Consider the following 24,485-nt stretch of genomic DNA (forward strand, 5'->3'; position numbering starts at 1 on the left):
AGTCAGGTACGTTACTGCCCGTTGTGGCAGGCTGACAGGCAGGATGGGGTATTCAGCCTCAGAAGCCCTGTGCAGGTCTTCTGCAACAGGATTTAGCTTTTTGCACTGTCTATTTATGTTATGAGAGGCTCTTTGAAAGGACAGGCCTTTTCTTGGTAGACAGCGTGAGAAGGCCACCACGCTGCTCTGGAGGAGCAGAAGCTGTGGCTCTGCACATAGAGAAAACATTCGCAGAGTTGCCTGCAGTCCCTGCAGGGCTTTTTCTGTGCTCTGGGTGGTTTTCCTGCATTTCCCTTTCCCCTCGTGCCTGTTTTGAGAATGATGATGAACTGCCCGGCTACTGCAACAGGCACAAAAGGGATTTTAAAAGGAGTTCATCCACATTTAGGAAGGTAGAAGTTGCAGGAGGGAGTGGAAGAATAAGGGCATCACCATCTGCAGCATTTTTTCCAGCTTACTGTATCTTAGGGATTTAGCATCCCCAGGAGCTACCCCAGTCCCCACAGACTGATGCAGACAGACCATTAACAGCTGCTACACCACTTTTGTGAGAAAGGACTTTATTGAGTTACAGACTGTACAACTCAATCCTTCTTTGCAGCAGCTTTCCTCATGGCTGCCAGGACGTTACTGAGCTCCTCCCGCTTTCGCTTGGCCCGAATGTGAGTGCCAACCTGCAGAGAAGAGAGCAGTACAGTCAGCATTCATCCCAGCAAAGAGCAGGGAAAAGAACCTTGTCAGACTTCAACCTCAACTGGCAAGCCAGGAACTACTTAACATCAGAGCTCGGTAGTATTTCTACTCTAGATTTTTTGGGGGGGACAGATGATTCTCTCAGCTATCAGGGCTGCCTTCAACAAACTCTCAAGTCACCTGGTTAATGGTACCCAGCCTCCATCAATGCTGCTCTCCTGTTCCCAGCACCAGATTTGCAAGTAATACAAAAACAGCAAAGAAAATCTATTGCTGTAGTTTGGGGCCTTGTCAGCAAAGTATTTTTGTCTGCCTCCCTCTTTCCCACTGGTCCTTGGCTGCTAACTACACTAACAATTGAAAAAAAAATAAAATAAAAAATAAAGTTTCCCTAGGAAAGGGCAGAAAACAAAGTTAGCCAAAAAACATTTCTGACATCCTCATTATGGTATCAGATTGACCTACCCGTTTCTTTATGAACTTCAGAGCACGTTTATCTTTGGAAACTTTCAGCAGTTCCATAGCACGTCTCTCATAGGGTGCAAAGCCACAGACCTCCCTGATCATGTCTCGCACAAACTTGGTGTGTTTGGTCAGGCGCTACAGGTAGGGGAAAAAAAAAACAAGTCACAATGAACACAAGCACAATCACAGCCAGCATCAATATTTCCATCAAAGCAGTTACTATAAAATAACTTCTGTTTCAAAGCTTGATTCAGTGACATGCAAAAATCATCCTTGTTAAGTGCCAGAATCAGTGCAGAATCAGTGCAGCCCTTTCACATATCCTGCAAGGTTCTCAACTACCTTGGCTACTTGCCTACACTTCTAGCACAGCCGGAGAGGAAGCTGCAGTCTCCAGTTGTATGCTAGTCACTTGCACTCAGTCAGCCTGGAACATTGATCATACTCACACATCAGAGCTTTCAGGAAAATATTCCCCTCAGCAAACAGAAGAGTTTGGGTGTACCATGCAGCAATGTTTCACGTACAGAAACAAATCCAACGCCACACAAGCAACTTTACAAAGAATGTAGGCAAACTGCTTGTACATTACTATTTAAGTACCAAAATGCAATTTAGGAATTCAAAACAAAGTACATAGTAGTACGGTTGGGTGGAACTTGTCTTCCTGGACTGAAGGCCTGGACTGCAAAGGGCTGTGGCAAACCCTAGGTTAAGGCCCCAAACCTATTATGCCATTAGCACATCTCAGAAGACACCTCGTAGGCTGTAAGCAGCACGGTGCTTTCAGAGACATGCTGCTCTCTGTTCATTTTAGCCGTAACACCTTTTATTGAGCACATCTGCGTGCACCAACACCTTTAGATGGGGCCAGGAGGAATCCAGGGTGTGCAGTGCTACATATCTCAAACACCATACGTAAATACTCTATTTAACCAAAGTGTGATAAAAGATACAAACTGAATTTCTCTCACGTGCTGAACCTTCACAGCTCCCGGTATCTGTCATCAGCTGTCAGTGATGTAGAAACCTGCTGCTGTTCCCCAAACAAGCAGCGTAGGAAGGCCTTCGGCAGCCATCCAGCCCGTTTTCTATTTCGCTATTAATTCAACTAAAGCCGTGCTCACCTACCTTTTTTTTTCACCTTATCGTCCACCTACCTTATTCTCCCACTACCGACTCCTCCCCCGCTAGCTCGGGGCCGCGCCTCCAATTCCTGCTCCGCGCTCCGCTGCCAGCGACTCCCCCGTCACCCCCCCCCTCCCCGGTACCTCAGGGGCCGTGCGCGCCCCCCCCCCCCGGCCCCGTACTCACCCCGCGGCGGCGGCACTGGCGCGGCTTGGTCACGTTCTTCGTCACTTTATAGCCCTTGTTGAGGCCCACGGCCATCGGGTAGCGGATCGCCATGTCTGCGGGGAGAGAGCGGTCAGCGCTGAGCCTCCGATGGCCGCGGATGGAGGCGGATCCCGGCCCGGCCCGGCCCGCTCCTCACCTGCAGCTCCGCCGATGGCGCCGCACCGGAAGGAAAGACCGCGCGCGGGGCTCTGAGGCAGCACTTCCGGTGGCACTTCCGCCAGCCCGCCCCTCGCCCCGCCCGGCGGCCGCTCTATCTCGCCTCTGCACCATAGAGGTGGCGGACTGGAGGACTGGCGGGCTCCCTGAGGGGACTGAAGGCAGGCACAGGAGGGCGGCTGCCCTGGGGGCAAATGGTCCTTAATTGGGAATGGCATTTGTGCCTTTCTCTGTGCCAGAGCGCCTGTAGGTTCTGCCTAGCTCGTGTTTGAAATGCTGCTGAAAGTGGCTGCTTCTCCAGGAGCTGCTGGGGAAGGTTTTTGCCTTTTCCTCTTGCTGCTTCCTCAGCTCCAGCTCCACCCCTTGCAAGCCCACAGCCCCTTGGCCTCAGGCCTTGCTGGCAGGCAGCATTGAGGTTCAATGGGATGTGAGGGTTTGTGCACAATTCCAGACTTTTCAGGCTCTGTAGCAGTAAGAGGACTCGAGCAGGTTGCTGCTAAATTCTGAAGGGCAAACCAAGCTGCCGAAGGAAGCTGTTTGATTTCCCCCCTGATAGTTTTACAAATATATTTTAATTTTGATAAACGGATCAAATTAAACAGCGTAAGCATAAGTTTTGGAAATGAAAGAGCTTAGATTTTCCTGCCTGAACAAATCCTTGCCTCTTAGAAAGAACAGAGAGGAGCACGTAGTTCAACCCAAAGAACTGTTTTCTACTTCCAAAGGCAGATAATATTTTTAACTGAAAATATTGAATTGAAAATATAAAATTGAAAACATTTCATTTTAAAGAAAATTATAGAATATAATTAAGAAGTAATTACATCTTGCCATTAGATGTATAGATCACATTAGATGTATAGGATCACACAATATAGAACTAGTCCGGATGCGAGACTCGTTCCTGCTGTACCAGGGTGGTTGTTTCAACCAACACGCGAATCCTGTTTGGATTCCCCGTCACCCAGCTCATGTCACAGATTCAAGAGTTGAGGAATATTCATCCCTTACATCCTGGAACAGGTCCAGCTGTAACTTTTTTCTCCACAGGAGGGCAGAATATTGACGGACCTGTGCAGCAGGGAAATGACTGTCCTGTTGAGACAAAAGAAATCCCGAATCTGCTTCATTCTAACGTTTCTGAAAGTCATTAAAGCAACATTAGGAATGCCAAATTTGTTATACGCACCTCTAAAATCAGCCCGAATTTGGTATAATGTTTATTAAAACACAACTATCATACAAGGCAAATAATGTCCATCCATCCACAAGCCCTTGTTTTCCTTCAGGAGATGTTGCATGCCCCAAACTGGACAAGATGTCATGTCCCCTGCCTGGGGCTATTTTGGTTGCTGCCTACATCAGCTCTGGGTGTGCAGAAGGGGAACATCCACCCACTTGGTCCCTGTAGCCACCAGCCAGCAAGGTGGCTCTGAAACAAGCCCTTGCCTGAAGGAGGAAGAGGCCACTGCCTTCTGTTGCCTGGTTCTGCGAGCACAATTGAACCAGGATGTGCTGCGGGATGGGTATTTTCCTCCACTCACCTGGCTACTGGAATATTCCACTCATGATGCTTTCTTCTTTCCCACTCAATGTGCAGACACATCAATGTACTGCTACCAACCTCTTCTTGGGTTTCTCCTCATTTTGCCTCCCTATTCTTCACTAAAAACCCAGAGAAAAACCATCTTTCCCCCATCCTTTTAGACCCTTTGCCTCCCATCATTGCTTTTACAAGTCCCTTATCACCTACTTGAAAATCCAGTCTTGCAGTTCCCAAAAGCCTCTGCCACATTCCATCAGAGGTAAATGCCTTGTCCCACATTTCCAGCATTTGCAAGTGGTTTGCATCTCAGCAGAATTTCCCCCTTTAATTAATTCCGCATTAAGTCTCCGTGCTCTTTTCCCTTATTAATTTCTCAGAGCTGTTATGAGCAAAGTCTTCATCAGGGGAGCGTGGAGGTTTTGTCTGGCCCAAGTACAGGAAGGATGGAGGCTGTTCCCAGATGAGTAACTAATTCTTTTGCCCAAAGCTTCGGTTGACTAGGTCAGGCAAAAAGGGCTCATAGACATTCCCAGGTGGGGATGAACCTGAGCTGGTCCCCAGAGTCGATGATTCAGCAGGCATATAAGAACACAGGTATTTAAAATCCAAGTTGTAAAATAGTTGGCTGCAGGGAAGTTTGTGGGTCTTTTCAAGTCAGATTCTTCCGAATCTCCCTTTTAGAACTGGTGACTCTAGGATGACTAATTCTTTCACTTTTACACAACGGCTGTCTGTTATGCTCTTCAAGGCAATTTTTACATGAATCAGCCATTTCGGAGAACAAGCAAGGAAAATGTGCTTTCACCACCAAATGTGGTTAATGTGGCCAAGGTTGAATCAGTGCCTTTTTTCCCTTCGTCTTCACCAACAGGTTCTCCCAGACTTTTGAGCCTACAGACAGAGATTTCTTGAGAAAATACCTACATCTCTACAGGACCAAATGAGATGCAGCCAGTGGTGCAAAGACGCCTGGCTGATATCAATGCAAGACTGCTGTCTACTTTTTGAAAGCTCATGGAAATCACTGATGATCACTGAGAAAGCACAACATGGCACCAGCCTTCAAAAAGTAGTTCCACGCATTAACTTAATTGCCTCCACAGAAGTGAGAAGTCAGGAAGCTGTAGCCTGCTGCTGTCTAGCCATGGTCCACCTTCGTGTCTTACCTGTCCCTGACCAAGGCCTTGCATGTTGTAGGCATTTGCGTTTGCCTGGATCCAGCCATACAGGAGGCTGTAGTGAGGTGGGGTTGGTCTATTCTCCCATGTGCCTGGTGACAGGATGAGGGGGAATGGGCTAAAGTCACGCCAAGGGTGTTTTAGGTTGGATTTTAGGAAGAACTTCTTTACCGAGAGGGTTGTTAGGCATTGGAATGGGCTGCCCAGGGAAGCGGTGGAGTCACCATCCCTGGAGGTTTTTAAAAGACATTTAGATGTTGAACTTAGCGATATGGTTTAGTGGAGGACTTGCTAGTGTTAGGTCAGAGGTTGGATCTAGAGGTCTCTTCCAATATAGACAATTCTGTGATTCTGTGACTCTGTGAGACAGCAGATCCAGGGAAACTGGTAGAGCTGGGCATCAGGAAGACAAGAAGGAGATTGATCATGAAGGAGGCTCAGCCTCATGCCTAAATCCAGGACACTTTAAATTTAAAGTCTACTGTCTTAGGTTAATTAACAAAAATACGCACAGCAACCAGTGTGAAAATACTTCAGCACCATTCCCACAGGCAGCCAGAGGTCTCCCCTTTGAGCTGAGACCTTGTTGCTCTCACAGCACCAATCTCGTTGGGAAGTGCTGCTTCCCAGTGCTCTCCTGGCTGTCCCTTCTAGACCTAAAACCCCTGAGAGCCCCACTCACTTCTGCAAGGATCTGAGCTGTTCGGATCTGCACTGAGGTCTGCTCTCACGTGCTAATGTGTTTTATCAGCTCAGCTTCGTATGTTCATGCAGGGTGTTTCCCCAAGTGATGGAGCTGCACTGTCTTCCAGGAAACAATTACTCACAAACATAACCATCACAGAACTCATCATATGCAGTATTTCTGCAACTGAGATCATCACAGTTAGGGATGATAATACCCCCATGCACCAAGAACGCACCAAGAACAGGAACAACTAGAACAGGGCTCCGAAAAGAGGATGTGGGGACAGGAGCAGTGATAACATCTCTCTGCCATCTAAAAAGTGACTGTGGCTGTCAGACACAGAAACTTGAGATTCTGAGTGTGCCCCTCTCACAGGCATGCAGTGCTATGCTGGCACAGCTTGGGCACTTTGTCATAGTTGCCACCATTGCTCCACTGTGCTCTTCTGAGGGGACAGGAGAGAGCTAGGGAATGGGTCCCCACAGCTTCTCTTGATGAGATGCTGAAGGTGGAGAGGATCCTTGTTGTGCAATGGAGCAGTCTGGGAAGTGATCAGAGCCAAATCAAGGTGGCCCTTCCTTGCCCAAGCAAGCTGAGGATTCCCCACCACTCGATCTTTAATAAAAACAGCCCTCCTGTGTAGGAATGACTCCACTGTCTTTGTCAGCTTTGTCTATCTCCTACATAGTGTTTGCTGTGCAAGCCTCAGTGCACAGGAACGTGCTGCATCAGTCTCAGCCCAGCCAGGCTGACCTCTGGATGGCTTCTGCTGGACTGTGTTGTTCACCATCTCCTTCACAAAGTTTTTCCCTGCTTTGAGGCAGTTAGAGACCCAAAACACTTTCTTTGATGGTGGTTTATTAGGTAAGTTTAAGCACACTTTATACAAAACACTGCTTTGCACATTGTAGAGAAATTTTTACATTGGTCTTTGATTCTTGCCATTTGAACTGAATTTAAAGAAAACTCTGGTCTTGGTAAGTAAACTGGGGTTGAGAAAATATCACCCAGAAATATTTGGTATCTTGCAAGACTTCCAATAGCAAAATCAGAAACCAGCAGCTTCTGTCCAGAAAATAAAAATAAATAAATAAACCAAAAAAAAAAAAGCAAAATCCTTCTCCTATGTGACCCCATAAACAAGGGCACCAGCTGCTCCACTTGAACCAAAATCTGCCCTCTGAAACAGTGCAAGTGCGTGGACATACAGACACACATACAGAAGCCGTGAAAACAGCACTCCTGAGAGGGGAAAGGCAGATGACAGTCCCCCTCTGTTAACACCACCGAACAGAGAAGCCAACGTGTGTCTCTGGTGCTATGCTTCGTGCACAGGCTTCTTTTGTAGCCTTTTATAGCACAGGCACAGTGCTAAAGCCATCACCCAAGCTGTCCCAGACCAGCATCTGTTCCCGAGCCCACCTGCTCCAGGAAAAACTGGACAACAACCCCTGCCTGTTCCTTGGGGCTGCTGCTGAACGATGGCTGTCATCCACCTGGCCAGTCCAATGCCTCCTCTGTCCGAGCACAGGAACCGCCTGCAGCTGCCATTTCAGGAGGGTTGCTGCTATTGCAGGAAATAATTTAACCCTTCCAGGGCTGTGGAGGTTGGTTTGTACAATCTGGGCTACTGTACTTAAACTCTGCTGCCATGCAAGGGAATGTCTTAATTTTTGATCCTCTTCTGCAATTGCAGAAAATTCTGTGTGGTGTCTGTGTGAAGGGATCCCTCATCCCTCTGGCATGGGCTCTCCTGAAGCATTTGTCTGAAATGGTATTACCTGTGGATGGTCACTGCCTGCTCAGACCTGCTCCCATTAAACAAGTCTCCCACCCAGCCTGAGACCAGCAAGCCCTGGTGGAGACAAGAAGAGCTCCCCAGCTCAGCCCTGTCTGTCTCCAGTGACACTGCCCCAGAGGATCAGCTGCAGGGAGCCTGCAGAAAGCTGTGCTGTCTGCTCACAGCACACACCACCAGGCAGCTGGAAACTCAACTTTTCCCACTTCTCACTTGCACGAATGCATTACCGGCCCACGCTTCATTGCTGCTGCCTGGGGACATCTGAAGAGCCCAGGACATACCTGTGACCACCTGATGGGGAGGAAGCAGCCACCGGTTATGGAGGCAGGAAACACAGAGTGAGGAAAAGATGGATAAAAAGCAGGGAAGCAGCACTAAATCCTAGCTGTAGAAGTGAGACGACAAGGAGAAGGGAGGGGAGAGATGCTCTTCTGCCCCAGAGGCTACAGTGACTGTGCAATACAGCTTCCCACCTGTCCTCAGGTCAAAAAAAAAAAAAAAAAAAGACACAAAAAAGACACTAAAGCAGCAAGAATGATGCAAGGGTTGGGTAAAATGGGGGACTACAAAGAGGAGGTCCTTCCCAAAGTAAGTTTTTACAGGAAAAGACCCAACTGAAAGGTCAAGGATTGCAAGGACAACTCTGCAAGACTGTGTCCAGAGTAGAAGGAAGTAGAGTAATGGGGGTATCCACCTCCCAAGGAGGTGTTGATCCTTCCTTGTTCACACACCAACAGGAGAGCCCTGTGGAAAGCAAATGTTGCTATTGATTTTACATAAGAAGGCATTTTGACAAGAATGAACAGGAAAGTTGGTCATGAGTAGGTTGGTATGGCCAGGGTGCTGCTAGCTGTCAACATCAAAGGAGAAATGTGCAGGGTGGAGAAAACCTGGAAAGAAAAAAGGAAACTGAATTCAAGAGATCTGTGAAAAGACAGAAAAGGCAAATAGGTAAACAGTCACAGTGCCCCTAAGTGACTCATGTAATGTAGACCTTACACATAAGATTTTCTCCATGTGGGAGTCCTGCTTTCTAGTCATTCAGCCAAAGATGTCCTGAGGCTCACTGAGGTTTCTCTCCAGGCACCCGGTTGCTACACTGGAAGACGTTCCAGCTCCTTGCCAGCTGCAGGGTGGAGGTGTTCTCCCCTCTGGCCTCAGCACAGTCCTGCAGACCCAACCCTGGCCACTGGGAAACTGGGCGGGGTGGCTGCTGAACCAGAACCGCTGGGTGACATTTCACACAAAATGTATTTGCTTAGTGGGAGGGGTAGAGTAGGTAGGGATTTATACTCTGCAGCACACAAATGCTTTGCAGGCTTGTACAGATTGGAGCCCTTGCCCCTGCAGTCCTGTTCAGACCAGCACGATGCAGGTGTGTGAATGAGGATGCTAACGGAGCCACCCACATGCTGACTTGTGGGCAGGCAGCCAGGCTCCTACAAGTAGCAGTTCATATGTGATGCCAGCTGTGCACTGCAGGAGGTGACAGTGGGGTTACAGACTTAACTCTTTACTGCTTTTTAAGTTAAATTGTAGGTATTAGCTGTCAATGGCCTCACCTGGTCATAGCCCGACACCAAACCCTGCGTCCCTCAGCATCTGCGGCCAGTTAGCAGTTTGCACCGTTTCTAAGCACTCCTTGGTATCCCATACAAATGCTACAAAAATGCAAAACCAGCAACACTTGCAGAACGAAGGTTATCAACTGCTTCTTTACCATCCAACATACATCAGCTTAACCTGACTGTTTTAAACTGGGCAGGCAGAGTCCAGGTCTCACACGTCCAATGGGTGCTTACAGGTAGACCACTCTTGGAGTCCACCACCGAAGGGGTGCTAGACACTGAGCACACAAGAACACATCCACACGTGCCACAGGGGTTGTGCACATCTGCCCTGGGTTGTAACACTGTGGCTGGGGGGGGCTACGCCCGAGGGTAGTGTCTCAGATAGTGGTCACGGTGCTGGTAAACTGAAGCAATCTCCCAATGCACTTTCTGGTATGCTGAGGGAGAGCTGGTCTGTTCTCTTGGGAAGAAGAACTGTCAGCTAGCAAATGCATGTCAGTTATTATCTCTTGGCAGATTGGGAAGCTCAATACTTCAAGCTTACAGGTTGTTTCTCTGGATTCCACAGAGTTATAATCTTTTGCACTTGAGGGAGCTCAAGGACTCAATCCGAGCAGGCCCAGCTGTGAAATTGCTTGCACCTGGGCATATCGCCCACTGAGCAATGACATTCGTGCCTCCCATTGCCACTGCATGATGTCTTCATCTTTCCAATAGGCAATATGGTCACTCTGTCACTGCACTGTGGTGGTTTCACAGATATTAACTGTGTAAATTTCACAGTCACGTGAATTTTGTTGCAAGCCCATTACAGTGCTTGATATATTATCCTTTGTAAAACACACTGATGTCTTAGGGCAGAGTGCACTTTGGAATTGCTGAATGCATGCATGCATTCTTCCCATCTCCTGTGTTAATCATACAATATACACAACAGAGACTGATCCTAAGCACATGCCTCTTTATCTCCACAGATGTTGTCCTCCCCACCTCACATATGTTTACTCCATAAAGTGTACCTTTGACAGAGGCTGTCTCAAAGAATCCCACATGTACACAGCATTTCTCATGTTACTGTACATGATGGGCTAATTATCTTTCAAAGTGAAACCAAAGATTTCTACTTTTACCTCTATTTGCTAAAAACTGAGTTCCTAACACTGGGGGTTTGGGGCTGATTGCTGAACAGAATAAAATCTTTGCTTATCTCCAGCAAGACCACAACAGAGCCTGAGCCTGCCTGGCCAGACATGAGGTACGTAGCAGGTTATTACAGCTGCTGGGGGAAAATATGTAAGTAGCTCTATGGTGATGGGCACAGAGCCAGCAGCAGTTGGTTTGAGGATTTGAAAATAAGGCGCCAAATGGTTGTTTTGAAAAAAACACTGGGTTTGTTTTCACTAGCATTTGAGATCGGTGCCAGGGCTTTATATAACAGTGCGGGGGTGTGAGCACTACATGCTCCCCTCCCACAGCTTTGCTGGAGTGGCGATGATCTAAGTGATCCTAGGGGCAGGCAGAGCTGGGATTGCTCCTGGCTGATAAAGCAAGCTTTGTGAACCCAGAGGAACTGCGTTTCAGAGCCAGTCCCCACCCTCCTGCACTAGGCACACCAAGCTACCAAACAGCTAAAATATTAGGAACTTGCTCGTTTTGAGGGAACCTGAACTCCATGGAATGCTATGGATGTCCTTTATTGACTAGAATAAGACTCAACTCAGAATGTGAAAATCAAAACTCAAAATGTCCAAACTTACTGGTATAACATTTCATAAAAGGTGATAAGCACAAACCCTTCCTTGAGTTTAGATTAAATTTGCTATCACCTCCACAAACAGCAGCTAGGTATACACATGAAGACTTGACCTCCCCAGGCTCCAGGGCTGCCTGCAGCCAGACTAGAAGGAAATGGTAGTATTGTTCCCACCTGGCCACCTCGTTTGTTTTCAGTGGTATTTTCACAGTACTTTATTGCCAAGAAGTCTGTCTTCCTATTACTTTGGAAGAATTCCTGAGCTATGGGGAGCCAGCGAAGGGAAATCTCAGTACCTAATGGTACACTTCCTTAGCCCGATAAAGGCTCTATTGAAGAAAACCTCTCCACTGTTCTCGTGTTACGGAAGTGGCTTTTTGGTAGGTGGGATGATAAATCACTGCATGGAGAAGTGACGAGGTAGGATTGTTTTAAATTGAGGAGCCCTAAGCCCCTAGCTTCTTCCTTTGTTTCTTTTTTTTGTTGAGATGGGAAAAAATGCGGTGTTCTTTTTTAATAAAATTCTCAGTTCTTTCTGGTCACATGAGACTAGGATCTGGTTGCAGTACTAGAATCTAAAGAACCGCCCAGGCTCTCCTGACATTGAAAGTCACTTGCCTTTCTGCCACAAAGGAGTGAACAATTTAAAGCACAGACCTGAATTCTCTTCCCCAGGCTTGGTTAATGCATTTCCCAGCATGATACAGGTTGAATTCTGCCTCAGTGAGGAGGTAAATGCTGTAGCAGAAGGATGTTATTGTCCAAGGGTCCTGCCAAACATTATTTGCCTGGAAATTAGAAATAAATACATCTGCTACACATTAGAGGGTGTCTTGTTTTGAAAAAATCCTTGTTCTACATACAGTCTAATAGCTGTTTGCTTTAATCCCACAACTGTGCACTGTGTTCCTCTTTGCTCTTCTTTGTATGTCTCTTAGCAAACTTTTTCATAAGCAAGCAAGGAAGATCTCCCTGCTGGAAGCAATTTTATTTAGTGGAAGCTGGAATTCAGGAGCAGAAATCTGTGGTGTAGTATGAATACTTCTTCCAGACTTTAAGTCATTGCTAGCAATTTTTAAATTACTGTTGAGCTGGGTTGAACGTGGACTGCTAGGAAAATGTTTTGTGCTATGTGTTCAATCCATGTCTCTTCCTAAAATTAATGAAAATATCTGAGACTATCAACTAAATAGGCAGTTCAGAGTGAAATAAGGAACATGAGGCAGAGAGGAAGTTGGATGACCAGAGGAAAGGCAGAGACAATCTTGCTATGGAAGACATATGAATAACAAAGGGTGGGATGAGAAAGTAGAGAATGTGACAGCTGCTGAGAAAGTAAAACAGTTGAGGTAAGAAACAGCAATGGAAAACCCATGTCCCCAGATTTGTCAAAATGTCAGAATCATTATGGAATCCAAGACAGCATCAGAAAACTCTTTACATCAAAATGTACAGGAAAGTGGCCAATGACAGAGAACATGCTTTGCGTCAAAGGATATGTGAGGTTTTCCCTTGTCTTTATTACCCAGTTTAATTATTTTTTTCATTTATCTAATGGGAAGAAGCACTCGAGTGCTAGGCAGAGCCTGTCACGGCTATCTATGTTCTCTGACATCCCAAGAATTTATTCTTAACCTACCCAAACAGTCAGGTGTTGCAAGTACCTTTGATATAGGGCTCCAAAACAGAGCCTAGGCACTTCCAAGTTCCTGACTTTATATCAGAATGAAAGCTGTACATGCACCAGCCTGTGCTCAGCTTTACATGAAAAATAAACCTGGTAGAGTCGATGAGATAGCAGCCTTCATGTGCTCCAAACAAGTTTGCAATCTGAAAAGCCATGAACACAGCTCCACTGATTGCCATGGCCCTCTGCCACCCCAGGCGGGTAAGGCTTACACATCCTTAGACTGTCCCTTTGTTGTGGGACAACAAAATAAATGATTGTGCCCTTATGTAGCAAATCAGTTCTACCTTCTGAAAGCAGAGAGGGAGTTTTAGTATTAAATTATTTTGTGTACCACTGAACTCATGGTCCTTAATAGTAATCTAATTGCTAAATATTGAGACAAATTGACTCTGGTTCAATACTAACCTATATCATCACAGTGATACAAAACGACCAGTATTTGAACAGATGCTGATTCCACCAGTAAAGCATGTGTAGCACTCCATGTCCACAGTCATCTACTGACTATTGGCTTTTGCACTTCCCTTCCTCCTTTTTTTCCCCTCTTCCCCATCCCACTCTCAAACTGTTCTCTTCTCTTTAGCAGAGGTATGAAAAGCGAAATACACATTCAGCAAACAGGGAGGGAAGACAAGTGCCTAAGACAAAAGTTTGCTAATGTTCCAGTTACTGCTTAAGAAAGGCACCTTCTAAGAAGTGTAGAAAATATTAAATCATAGAATCCTTTAGGTAGGAAAAGACCTTTAAGATCATCAAGTCCAACCATCCACCTAACACTACCAAGTCTACCACTAAACCATGTCCCTAAGTGCCACATCCACGCATCTCTTACGTGGTATTTCAAGAAACGTGTGAAAAAAAATAGGTTACTGTGACATGGGATCAGCACTATGAAAATAACTGGTAATATTAGATGGCAAAACAAACAAACTTGAAACATACAAAGTTAGTAAGGCATCATTTAAAAATCTGACAAAAAATAACAGGAGGAGTTTGGGCTAAACTTTTTGAACAAAGGGGACTTATATTATGAATTATATTATCAAACAAAATGAGGAAAAAGGTTTAAAGGAATTTCCAAAATATGATAGATGTGCAGGGTGTCACCTCAAATAACAAAAGAAATGAGCTCGCCCAAAAATGCTTATTCAGAGGCTTTCAGCATTCCAAAAAATATTTTTCTTCTGGTTTAATATAACCAAACTTTATTAGTGGTCTTCCACGATTTTCCTGGTGTGGGGAACTGTATGCCGGGAGAGAAAAAGTTCATTCCAAGTGCACAGCTTGAGGCTCACGAGCATTTTTCTTTGCTTCACCCAGGGGAAGGCAGCTACGTTTGAAATGACACAGACTCACACGGGCAGCTCCTGCAAGGCTGGGGGCTGGAGCCGATCCAGCAGCAGTTGGTTTACAGTTTGCAAGTGGCGCCGAAATTCAAAAAACGCACTGTACTTCAAATCTAGAGACGCAGATGAAAACAATGAGGAAGGAGGTGGCTTCAGAGCCTCCTGGGCTGTCCTTGGTGTGGCTCCCTGCCCTGAGCGGGCAGATGGTGGGTCAGACCTCCCTGCTGAGCAAAGAGGCCACAGCACTCTGGGATTTGTAGTCTGTCGTTTCTTTGTCATTTCCTGGATCCATTTCAAGACAAAGACAACTGTTTATGAGTTCAGTCAGGAAGCTGTTTCACACTGAGTGTTTGCTGAGTGTTTACTGAGTGTTTCACACTCAGTAATCATATTATAATCATGTATAACCTATTATCAGATCTCACTGACACAGAAAATCTGATAACAGTAATGGTAAAATACCAACATTGAATAAATGCCTATAGAAATGACAGGGATAGTGATCTAGATGCTTATTTTTCATCTCTCACAAACTCCCTCCAAGCTTCACAGGCTCAGTGTGGAAATCCCTGAAGGAGACAGGGATGAAGAAGCAACCAACCCTCTCCTAGGAGAGATGACACCCAAGGCCAGGTGGGATCATCTGCAGCCAGGAGGGCATGGTCTGTTTTCAAGAGGGGAAGGCAAGACAACTCTTTCATATTGGATACATATTTTTTAAATAGATATACTTAAGTGAAAACCTGTTTATATGGGTCAACTGCTAAAGATATGCTGTTATTGCAATAGGGACTTAAAGCTATTCACCAACAACAGAGTATTGATGTACTGAGGTTTTTCCAGACTGAGGTGTACTTGATCTTAGGATCCCAGATCCTCTAACATGAGAATCATCTAGCTTATGTGTTAAAGATAAACACACTTGTGCTTATTTGTTCAGCCTGCCTCCATGAGTTTGTTTTCATATATTGCATGCAATTTTTTCTCTTTGTGTTTACATCACACAATTACTATTTTGTTTGTTTGTTTGTTTGTTTTTCTTTGCTGTTCACATACCACTGATTTTGTATCTAGTTTTCCGTCTTCTCAGACAGAAAATCTTCCTTTTCTAAGCCTTTTCTGGTAGCCAAAAGGCAAAACTGCAGTAAGTGCTTTTCAACCTCAGAAGTTTTGTGACATTAGGAACTAGCTTACGAGAATGGAAATACAATATATAGTAGTTTATGTGTAAGAATGACAGAAATTGGTGTATGTTCAGTAAAAATATGCTTTGGGGAAAATAATACTTCAAGCATTTAGGAAGTGAAAACTTCCAAGTGGCTTTTTACAAATTTGGCTGCATTCCCTGTGATGGCAAAAGGATCTCAGGGTAACTGCCTTCTTGAACAGCCTGGCTGGAGGCTAGGAAGCCTTATACCTTCTCAGTAAGATTGGGGAAGTTTCTAACACCTACAAAACAGCACTCCTAAAAATTCCCTCCTGGAAATAGCTAATTGGTATTCATTTTGAAACACTCTATCCCCATTATAAACAAACAGCAGGTCCCTGGCCTACAGGATTTCAATGCAGACAGGAATTACAGCAAATTCATAAACACTTCAAAACAGGCTGATACAACACTTTTAGATATGTAAGGTGAAAATAGATCCTATAAGAAAAATATTACAACTTTCAGTAAAATCATAGAATTATGGGATGGTTTGGGTGGGAAGAGATCTTAAAGATCGTCTAATTCTAACCCCCCTGCCATGGGCAGGGACACCTCCCACTAGACCAGGTTGCTCGAAGTCACATCAAGCCTGGTCTTGAACACCTCCAGGGATGGGACATCCACAATTTCTCTGGGAAACCTGTTACAGTGCCTCACCGCTCATCTGAGTAGATATTTTCTTCCTTATACCTGATGTAAATCTACCCACTTTTAGTTTAAAGCCATTACTCCTTGTCACTACACCCTCTAACAAGGAGTCCCTCCCCAGCTTTCCTGCAGCCCCCTTTAGGTACTGGAAAACTGTTGGAAGTTCTCCTCAAAGCCTTCTCTTCTCCAGGCTGAACAATCGCAAATCCCTCAGCCTGTCCTCATAGGAGAGGTGCTCAAGCCCCTTGATCATCTTGGAGGCCATCCTCTGGACTTGTTCTAAGATGTCCCTCTGTTCTTCTTGTGCTGGGGGCCCCAGAGCTGAATGCAGTAAAATTGTGAGAATTAGGAACACAGCATCACTTCAAATCAATGCTTCCCTTGGAGGATATGGAAGGCTGCCGACTGTACAGGTCTATTTGTACAAAGTCATTTTTGGTGGGCATGGGGCTTTGTTAACAAAGAGCAGAGGCAGATCATAGCAGGGAGCAGCTGCTCTGCATCCCTGGCAGCTTACAGCACCTCAGCAGGATCACTGCAGGACCCCGGGAGCTGGGGGTGAGGTGGGGGAGCAGGAGCAGTGCTTGTTCTTGCTCTGCACGACACACTAGGATCTACTGCTGAGATCCAAGCACCTTAAACACTTGAGGAGCAGCCCTGACCCATAGCTCTGATCCCTCACGTTTGCAGTAAAAACACCACTTTCAGGACTGCTCGCTTTCACGTTGTGCTTTACTCATAGCCACGACAGCCCAACCCAGCCTTTAAAGCACATTACAAACTCCCAATTTCAGACGAGAAGCACACGCGGCCCTGCCAGCCGCCCGCAGCCCACAAAATGGAGGGCGTGAAGGGAACTGCGCCTCCCGGCGCGCCCCGCGGCGCAGCGCGGCCATCTTGGCGCCGAGACTTCATTTCCCAGGCGGCGCGGCGGTGGGGGAGGCGATGTCCGCCATCTTACCGCTCCCTCCTCCCCCGGTGCGGCTGGATTGAATGAGCCCGCTGCCCGCCTGCCCGCCAAGCGAGCGCCATGTCAAGCACCCCGAGCCGCGGCACCCCCGGCGGGACCCCGCTGTCGCCGACTCGCATCTCCCGCCTGCAGGAGAAGGAGGAGCTGCGGCAGCTCAATGACCGCCTGGCCGTCTACATCGACCGTGTGCGGGCGCTGGAGCTGGAGAATGACCGCTTGCTGGTGAAGATCTCCGAGAAGGAGGAGGTCACTACTCGGGAGGTACGGCCCAGGGCGGCCTGCGGGCCCCCTCCCGGGGCTCCTGAGGCGGGAGGGGTAACGACGGCGGCTCGCTGGAGGCGTTTTCCCCGCTCCCTCCGAAAAAAAAGGGGGGAGTCCGCGGCCCTGGGGCTCGCCCGACCCCTTCCCCCGCGGCTCCTCCGCGTTCCCGCCCAGCGCGGGCCGCGCTGTGGAGGCTCCGCGGGCCGGGTTTGTAGAAATCCCAGCCTGTTTCTGTGCCCACCCTGATTCTATGTGGCTCGTCAGGGATCTGTAGGGGCCGCGATGCCGGGCTGAGAGGCTGCTGGCGGCGCGCTGAGCTCGGCTCAGGCCGGGCTCGGCAGCGAGGGGAAACTCGTGAGGCGGGAAGGAGCCTGAGGCGGGCGCACGGGCTGGAGCCGCCCGCCGCCCTTCTCCTTTCGGCCGGGTAGGGTTTGCCGCCCAAAATGCGGCTCTCGGAGGCATCGAAATGTTCGGGCAGGTCTCATCTGCTGCATGCTGGTTCTCCGCTGTAGTTTGTAGCTCGTTCCCCTGTCACAGGTAAACCAAGGCTGAGCGCTTGGACCCCCTTGTCGTGTGAGTTGTAGCAAACAGACTGTCAAGTTTTATGTGTTTTTTTTTGTGTTTTTTTTTTTTTTTTTTCTCTGCCCTGTGGCTGTTACGATGAGGTGAAGAATTTGAAAGGGTTTATGCTAACTTTGGTTATAACTAGAGAAAATCTCTCTTAGTCCCTTCAAATGCCATGGATCAAATCCATTAGTGTGGAAGGGGATCTGGTCCCTTCCTTGTGATCCGGGAGGCAGACTGGCTGGTCCTTTTTCTCTAAGCCATGTTTTGCTTTTCCCTCCTCTCTTCCTTTCCCCCAGGACTCCCCTTCCCCTATGGAGGAAGGGTGTAGTCAGGGGTGCAGCTGGGGGCAGTCCCACCCATCCTGTACCAGCCCAAGCCCTCCTCCATCTCTTGGAGGCAGTCTGCGAGGTAAGGTGTCCCACTTCACAAATTAAACTTAATTAAGTTAAATTTCCATGGAAAGCTGGCAGATAGCAGCATTGTAACTTGTGTGATGTGAAGGATTGCTGTGGCACTAATGTAGGCTTTTTTATTTTTTTTAAGGGATCTGTTTTGGTGATGGTAGGGGGAGAAGGGTTTATATTCATGTAATTCAGTTTAAGCAGGCCAGATGTGGCTATGGCTTTTTTGGGGAGTGGTCAGCCTACCTGCAATCAGTGTACACTAAAGTACCTTGAAATGCATGTGTATTACTTAATGTTGTAGTATAACTTCAGTGTTTTCGAGATAATTAGGTATTGTGAAACATAAAAAATTGCCTGTGTCACTTGTTCTGTGTGAAATCATGCTATAAACAGAATAACCATGTCTGGTTCAGGGAACTTCTGAGTTGTAGATTGCTGGAGGCTGGAGATAAAAACAGGGACTGCATGCTTCAAATATAGGAGGCAGAATATAATTCCATTAACAAGAACATATGGAATGAGGGGAAGAACAGGGCAAGCACAACACACAAAAATAATCTTACATCTAGTATAAATTAAACCACCTTCTAATAACTGTTTTGTGTTACCAATTCTGGAAAAATACTCAGATGCAGTAATTAGGGAAAGTAAGCCTGAAGATTTTGATATAAAAATCAAAACGTTACCCTGGAGCTTTCCTTTCTTTGCTTTTATTCCAGACTCTTTTTTTTTTTTTTTTTTTTTTTTTTTTAAATCTTAATTCTTGGGCATAATCTAGGATTCCTCAAGCCCTTCTGTGTTAAGAGCCAATGCCTGTAAGATATTTCATTTGGTTCCTGGACTATCCTGTTAAATGCTTCCCCCTTCCTTTTAGGACAGCTTATTTTTTTCTATACATGTGTCTGGAATGATAGACTTGGCAGTCTTATCAGTGTTTTGATTCAGGATTGTGGACAGTGATTCAGGATTGTGCGAGCCTTAAAACTTGAAGTGGCTGTCAGTTTTCGGGTTTCCTGGGGTGGCAGAATCCTGTCCTTTCAGCACCAAACTGGTCAACTGGATTTTGTGCTGATAGCTCAATTTTCTTGTAACACCATTAGAAGTTGTGTTCCTAAAATAATCAGACTTAGCATGAAATGAGATACTAATTAAAAAAAAAAAAAGACCACCAGCAAAACAAACAAACAAACAAAACTAACTTCTATTCAGAAGCACTGTTAAGTGTAGTTTAGTTATACTGGCACACTGTTTGGGTGCATCATTATATCTTTATATTAGTCCTGCATGTTTAAAATATACTATTTTCTTCTTTCAGGGTGTTCATGGTGAAAACTCCCCTTGGTTAACCTCAGCTGTGTGCAAGTTTTGTCTCCTTTGATTTTTTTTTTTAGCTGTCTAAATATTTGAATATCTCTGGCTTATCTGTGGTTATCTGCATTTTCCCTCCTGATATTCTTCTTGTTACATTTACCACATTTAATAACTATCTTGACCTTTTACAGATTTTTTTCTGCACTCCAAGACTTTAATTTCAGTATGCATTAGGTCTGCTACTTTTTCTTCTTTCTAATAAATACGTTGTTTAAAGGGGGTTATCTGACTTTTTTAAGCCTATGATGGCTTACCTGCTGGTTGTGATAGTGTAATGTTGAGTAAGTCTGAGTAGAGAGCTAGTTCCCTTCCCACAAGAAGGATGGTGTTCTGGTATGATTCTGGTATGGTTCAACGCTTTATAGAAACTGAGACGCTTCCATATCCTGCTTATCCACTTCAATATTCAATAGGCCTGGTTAATTTTTTGTTAGCTTTTGTTCCAGAGTCTTTTTTTTTTTTTTTTTACCACTTATACATGGTAGGAGACAGCTTGCTGCACATGTTGAACTATTTGGGATAGTTTAAACTAATACTGGCTGAAGATTTTCAGAAGAACCTCAGTATCCAAATGATGCATGGCATGGAGTTGCAAGCAGGAGTAACTGCTTACCCATTGGGCTCTGCATTAACACCTGAAACTTCTGCCTTGAGAGCAGGTGACATGTCTGTGATCAAATGGGAGGTTTAAGGTTGTTCTGAAAAGCAGTAGGAAAAGTCGTGGGATCGGTAGAGGGGTGATTGTCCATTGCTCGTTTGACCATCCAGCCTGTTCCTCACCCACTGAGTTGTCCCTTTGTCAGATCCATGTCTCTCCAATTTAGAGACAAGGATTTTATGGGGGACAGTCTCAAATGCTTTGTACAAGTCTGTGTAGATGTCAGTTGCACTTCCCCCATCCACCAAACCTGCAACCCCCTTCTAGAAGGCCACCAGATCTGTCAGGCATGATCTACCCTTAGTGAGGCCATGCTGGCTGTCACCAATCACCTCCTTATTTTCCATGCCCCTTAGCAGAGTTTCCAGGAGGATCTGCCCCATGATCTTGCCAGGCACAGAGGTGAGGCTGACTGGCCTGTAGTTCCCAGGTCTTCCTTTTTTTCCTTTTTAAAATGGGGGTTTTATTTCCCCTCTTGCAGTCAGTGGGGGCTTCACTGGACTGCCATGATTTCTTGGCTATGGTGGTTAGTGGCTTGGCAACTTCATCTGCCACTTCCCTCAGGACCCTTGGAGGCATCTCCTCAGGTCCTATGGATTTGTCCACCTTTAGGTTCCTCAGATGGCTGCAAACTTGATCTCCTACTGTGAGTGGTTCCTCAGTCTCCCAGCCTCTGCATTTGCCTTCTGGCGTTTGGGCTTTGTGGCTAGAACTACCAATACCCTCCCTCCCACTGCAGTGCTTATGATTGCCTACCTCCAGAAAAGGCATTTTTAAGGCCTGGCGGGGGTTAGTACACTGTTCTGAGCACATCCCACTGTTCTCACCCTCAGGAAGAGGGGTGGGATGAGTAGGGGGAGTGAAGATCCCTGGAAGACTTCAGCACTGGCAGCAATCACACTTGTGGCAGAGGCAGTGTCTCCAGGCTTCCCTGCTCACTTGTGTTTTCTCACCTCTGTGGGTGTCACTGAAGGTGGCTGTAGCCTTGTATGTCACAGCCACCAAAAGTTTCATGGAGGTCTCACCTGGTTTATCACTTACCTGTCAGTGCTGCACGTGCTGTGCAAACAGCTACTGTCAGGGCTGTGATACGTGGCTTTGGTGCTACCTCATTGCCACCTCTGAGAAATACGTGTTCGGATGCTTCTGTGAGTGCTGGGTCCTTTGAGTCATAGCCTCAAGGCATAAGGATAAAGGATCTTCTGCCACTGCAGATATCTGTAGGGTGGTGACTGTATGCAGCTCACTTTCCTGCAGTAGTTTCACACCTGAACTGCTGTGCCTGGATGAAGAAGAAGGGAGAATGCTTACATGAGCTATTTTACTGAGGTCTTTGGGCAAAGGCAACCCTGTTCCTCCAAGACCTGTGACCTCACGTGCAGAGTTTCACTCAGATTGTGCTGTGGCACCAAGCATCTCTGTCAAGAAGCTGGTCCTCAACCCTATAGATTTCCTTGAACGGGTGTGATACTACTGACAACATGGGAATAATCTACCTTTGCCAGTGATGTTGATGCTGATGAGTGCCTGGTCCTAGGCAGATGTTTCAATAGCCTGGATGGGTGGGATCACATCAGAAAAAAGAGTACCCATGCCCTAACAGGTGTTCTTGGTGAGTCTGGTAGTCCTTCAGCAGCCTGTAACAGGTGAACAGGAGTGTGTGGAGCCACACCTGGTGGGAATGCACGTACCTCTGGCACATTGATGCACATTAATCTGATGAATGCTTCCTCACCCAGTTTGTCCAGGCTTGCTTGTGGGATGGGGCATGCTTCTTAGCCTGTGGATTTGTTGCCTTGGTGTGCCTTCTGTGTCTTCACTGAGTGATGTCTTGAGGATTTTCAAGTGATTGATGGAGGACCACTTGTGTTCATCTGTTTGCCCTTCAGCTGCTGCACAGGGCTTTCTTGAGTGCTCTCAGCACAGTTGGGTTACAGTAGGTAGGAAGGTTGAAGTAGACTTAAGAACATCCAGCAGTTCTGCCTTTCAAAGTGTTCTGTGCAGATATCTCTGCTTTCTTGTGCTTCACGTACTCATTTCCTTTCTCCCCCGTCTTCAGACGGTGCCTATGTTTTCAAAATGGACCTGACCTGCCTTCTGGGGAGGTTTGCTGCTGACCAGGGCATTCAGGTAGTTGCGGAGGAGCTCCTGAGACTTGTTTGGCCATCTGATTGTTAACCCCTGCTGCACATCCAGGTGATGCTGGCAGGGGTGACCTGGAGAGCATCAAGTTTGACTCCACGTCTCTGTGGGCAACTGTTCGTGTGATGGAGGCTCGGATGGTTTGCTGAGCAGGTGGAGCTTGAGGGTGACAGGACAGATCCTGCAGAGCAGCAGTCGACTGCAGCAAAGCTGTTGACAACAGGATTTTGGTTTCTAGAACCATGGAGCTGTCTTTCAGGATCAACAACTGCTTAGAAGAGAGGTTCTACCTAAGCAGGGCAAAGGTATCTCTGTCAACAGACTGGTCAGCCTGATAAGAACTTCAAACTAGGAATAATGAGGGGGAGAGAGGTTCCTCTAAGATCTGGTGAGGAAGTGGTACGTAGGCAAAGAGCCTGGGGTTATGTGAACAGAGAAGACAGTAATTAACAGAACAAGGATGAAATGGAATCGTCCACAACATAGGCACGTAAAGAAGGAAGCGCCTGTGGGACAGCCTTGTGGGGAAAGTTCTCGGGCTCTTCTTGGGGGATCATCATGGTGCTTTCTCTGAAATGTCTGGATGCTAATGTGTGCAATGTAGGGAACAACCAGGAGGAACAGGGCATTGGGGTCACTACAACCTCACTGGAGTCATGGAGGTGAAGTGGCATAGTTCACATGATGAGTGCTGCAACAGATGCATACAAGAAGCCCAAAAAAAGGATTCCAAAGAGAAAAGAGGTCCGAGAGAGCTGGGTTGATGTGCAAGGATAGCTGCCTCTAAGCTATGATCAATCCTGATAATTTCACTGGTACTTTAAAAAATGACAAAAAAGGGAAGATACTGGAAATTTTCTCTTGCACCCAGTATTCTTTAGGAGCGTTCAAGGACAAGTAGGCTCGATCTGGTGGCCCTCTGCAGGGAATTGCGATTAGGCAAAGACCCTGAAATGGGCTGCACGGTTGCTAGATGCATTTATTGAATTTCCTTTTTTTTTTTTTTTTTCTGGTCTTTTTAATGAGTAGCCAGCATGGGCTAGAAGTGTCATCAAGCCCAAGTTAAGAAATGGGTCCATGTGATCCTACTGAGGTTCAACAAGTCCAAGTGCGAGGTGTTGCAGCTGTGTTGGGGCAGTGCCAGATACGAGCACAGAGTGGGGGAAGAGCTCATTGAGAGCAGCCCTGCAGAGAAGGACTTGGGGGTTCTGGTGGGCAAAGAGCTCAACATGAGCCAGCTCTGCATGCTTGCTGCCCAGAAGGCCAACTGCATCCTGGGCTGCATCAGCAGAGGAATGGCTAGCAGGGGAGGGAGGGGATTGTCATAGAATCACTAAGGTCGGAAAAGGCCTCTAGATCACCTGGTCCAACTGTTCCCCAACCACTAATATCACCTGCGAAACCATGTCCCTAAGTACTACATCCATCCTTTCCTTAAACATCCCCAGATAGTGACTCCACCACCTCCCTGGGCAACCCATCCCAATGCCTGACTGCTCTTTCTGAGAAGAAATGTCTCCTCATTTCTAACCTAAACCTCCCCTGGCACAACTTGAGGCCATTCTCTCTAGTCCTATCACTAGTTGAACAAGATGGAGAGCAACTCTTTGCTCAGTCAGATAATGACAAGACAAGGGGGAATGGTTTTAAACTAAAAGGAGATTTAGGTTAAAGGTTAGGAGGAAATTCTTTACTCAGAGTGTGGTGAGGCACTGGAACAGGTTGCCCAGAGAGACTGTGGATGCCCCATCCATGGAGGTGTTCAAGGCCAGGTTAGATGAGGCCCATTTCTCAGTTACTTCTGCCTGCTGATTAGCTTAAAATGCTACTGAAAGTGGCTGTCGTGATAACATTTCGGACTGTGAATTGGAGCTATGTGTTTGCTACAACAGGAAAAAAAAAAAAAAACATACTAAGTTACTACAACAGCAGTGTGAGTCAGTCCGTTTTAATTAAGTAGCATGGTTTCTGGTTCTCTTTTTACCAGTAGGTTCTGAAATGGCTTGCATCA

General features: G+C 46.5%; 2 protein-coding genes and 1 long non-coding RNA gene across 3 annotated transcripts in view; 1 reads left to right on the plus strand and 2 right to left on the minus strand.

The window, feature by feature from the left end:
* Positions 1 to 543: 543 nt before the first annotated feature.
* Positions 544 to 2,789, minus strand: RPL36 (ribosomal protein L36). Its single transcript, XM_068661431.1, has 4 exons — positions 2,651 to 2,789; positions 2,473 to 2,567; positions 1,159 to 1,293; positions 544 to 674 (listed from the first exon to the last, which is right to left on the minus strand). The coding sequence occupies exons 2-4, from the start codon at positions 2,563 to 2,565 to the stop codon at positions 585 to 587; spliced, it is 318 nt and encodes a 105-aa protein (XP_068517532.1). The 5' UTR covers positions 2,566 to 2,567; positions 2,651 to 2,789; the 3' UTR covers positions 544 to 584.
* Positions 2,790 to 3,362: 573 nt separating this feature from the next.
* Positions 3,363 to 8,769, minus strand: LOC137844823 (uncharacterized). The gene is made up of 2 exons (XR_011090020.1): positions 7,505 to 8,769; positions 3,363 to 3,765 (listed from the first exon to the last, which is right to left on the minus strand). It is a non-coding gene; the product is annotated as an uncharacterized lncRNA (long non-coding RNA).
* An 8,250-nt stretch (positions 8,770 to 17,019) lies between these two features.
* The window catches only part of LMNB2 (lamin B2), a 30,625-nt gene continuing 23,159 nt past the window's right edge, over positions 17,020 to 24,485 (plus strand). The window contains exon 1 of the mRNA XM_068661782.1: positions 17,020 to 17,332. Coding sequence (XP_068517883.1) covers positions 17,132 to 17,332 — 201 coding nt within the window. The 5' untranslated portion in view covers positions 17,020 to 17,131. The remainder of the gene's footprint in view (positions 17,333 to 24,485) is intronic.

The sequence above is a fragment of the Anas acuta genome, chromosome 26 (assembly GCF_963932015.1).
Source record: "Anas acuta chromosome 26, bAnaAcu1.1, whole genome shotgun sequence".
NCBI classification, from domain to species: domain Eukaryota; kingdom Metazoa; phylum Chordata; class Aves; order Anseriformes; family Anatidae; genus Anas; species Anas acuta.